Raw genomic sequence first — 1966 nt, forward strand, 5'->3', positions numbered from 1 at the left:
GGGCTCTAATATATATATATATATATATATACACACATAAAATAAATCTAAATCTAAATAAATAAATAAATAAATAAATAAATAAATATATATATATATATATATATATATATACATTTTAGCTTTACCTATTTTAGTATAAAGTCAAACTAAATGAAAATGAGAAATGCTGCATTTTTCATTTTTGTTTTAGTTAACTATATTAACCCTGTACAGCGAGATGTTTAACCAATGTGTCCATGAAGGAAGAGCTTATAATAGATGTTTAAATGTCTTTTTGCAGCTGTAGTGCTCTCAGACACAAACACATTTAAGTGTTCTTAACTAGCACTACTGACTAGATCTAAACTGCAGCTCTGTTGAGATCTGATTGATGCTCTTACCAGCTGAATTATATTGGTGACGCTTTGCCAGTTGGCCAGTTTAATGTTGTCTCCTCCGTCTACCAGCCCCTGATAACCCTGAAATCAAATCAAATACACACATTAATACTCATAAATATATCATGTAAACATGTTTAAAGGGATAGTTCACCCAAAAATGAAAATCATGTCATCATTTACTCACCCTCAAGTTGTTTCACCTCTGTATAAGTTTGTTTCCTCTGATGAACACAAAAAGAAGATATTTTGAAAAAAAAAAAAAAAAAAAAAGTTGATGGCCCCCATTGACTTCCCTAGTATTTTTTTCCGTACTGTGGAAGTCAATGGGGACCATCAACTGTTTGGCTACCCACATTCTTCAAAATATCTTCTTTTGTGTTCAACAGAAAAAAGAAACTCTTTTGGAATAACCTGAGAGTGAGATGCCAGAGTTCTCTTTTGGGTGAACTATCCCTTTAATGTTATGCCACATCATTATTATCCATACATTAGCAAAGATCAGTGTAAAATATGAATGGTGAGAGCACCTCATAAACCAGATACACCTTGGCGCCCACATAGATGCCCATTCGGGTCACAGCGCGGATCGCTGCATTCATACCTGCAGAATTATATAGCATTTTATTAAACACACACAACGCTTAGTATTCAGATGTTTATATAGATGATCACTTCCCACATTAATTCATATTATTACACGGCTCTGTGGAATACTTGATTCTGATTGGTCAGCCGCGACATTCCAGTCAAACCACTTATTACACAACATTTCACCACAAAAATAATTAAGGCAATAAAAGAATTAAGACGAAAATGTTTTAAAACCTTACCAGTTTGTTAGTTCTCTTATAATCCATTACAGCATACAAAACAATCGTAGCAAAATGGCAGCAGCTGCGTTTGTATGAAACGAGAGTGAGTCCGCGATACCAGGATGACATAATTAAATAATTGTACACCATTTTGAATCGAGTTTTAATATTTTATTAGCTAAACAAACGCAAAGCTCCACCGAGAAAAAATTGTTCAAGCAAGAGTACAGCGCCGACTGCTGTTACCCGGATGAGCCTGTGTTATTAGCTTTTACCGGTTGTTATCGAGGGATAGCATACCTCGGAATGTCGCGACTGACCAATCAGAATCAAGTATTCCACAGAGCCGTGTAATAAATTTAGATAACCTTTATATGATACTCACTTAATCTTTATTTTATAGTTTTATTTAATTAATAAATGTACTTCATTGATACATTTTAGCATTTAAGCTGATCGATTTTAGTTTTTAATGTTTTATTTTTAAATTAGACAACCCATACAGCAAAACATATATTTTCAGATATTTTTTAAATATGTTTCAAACTATGCAAAACATATAGTGCTAATATACTGCTAATATATATTTTAAAACATATTTGCATACATATATTTAAGATAAGTTTTATTTGTTTCCTCATATATTTTGTTATATAATTAAATATACATTTTTAATATAATAATATATTTTTTAACTTCATATATATATATGTATATATATATATATATGTGTGTGTGTGTGTGTGTGTGAATGCCAATTTCCCATTGTAG

The 1966-nt window shown here is 31.4% G+C and overlaps 1 protein-coding gene across 1 annotated transcript in view; it reads right to left on the minus strand.

The window, feature by feature from the left end:
• The window catches only part of LOC107742816 (ATP-dependent 6-phosphofructokinase, liver type-like), a 3191-nt gene extending 2206 nt beyond the window's left edge, over positions 1-985 (minus strand). Inside the window, exons 1-2 of the mRNA XM_016555862.1 lie at positions 911-985; positions 384-461 (exon numbers count right to left, since the gene is read on the minus strand). Coding sequence (XP_016411348.1) covers positions 384-461; positions 911-982 — 150 coding nt within the window. The 5' untranslated portion in view covers positions 983-985. The remainder of the gene's footprint in view (positions 1-383; positions 462-910) is intronic.
• Positions 986-1966: the final 981 nt, after the last annotated feature.

This window comes from Sinocyclocheilus rhinocerous, unplaced genomic scaffold (genome assembly GCF_001515625.1).
Source record: "Sinocyclocheilus rhinocerous isolate Xijiao unplaced genomic scaffold, SAMN03320098_v1.1 scaffold917, whole genome shotgun sequence".
NCBI lineage: Eukaryota > Metazoa > Chordata > Actinopteri > Cypriniformes > Cyprinidae > Sinocyclocheilus > Sinocyclocheilus rhinocerous.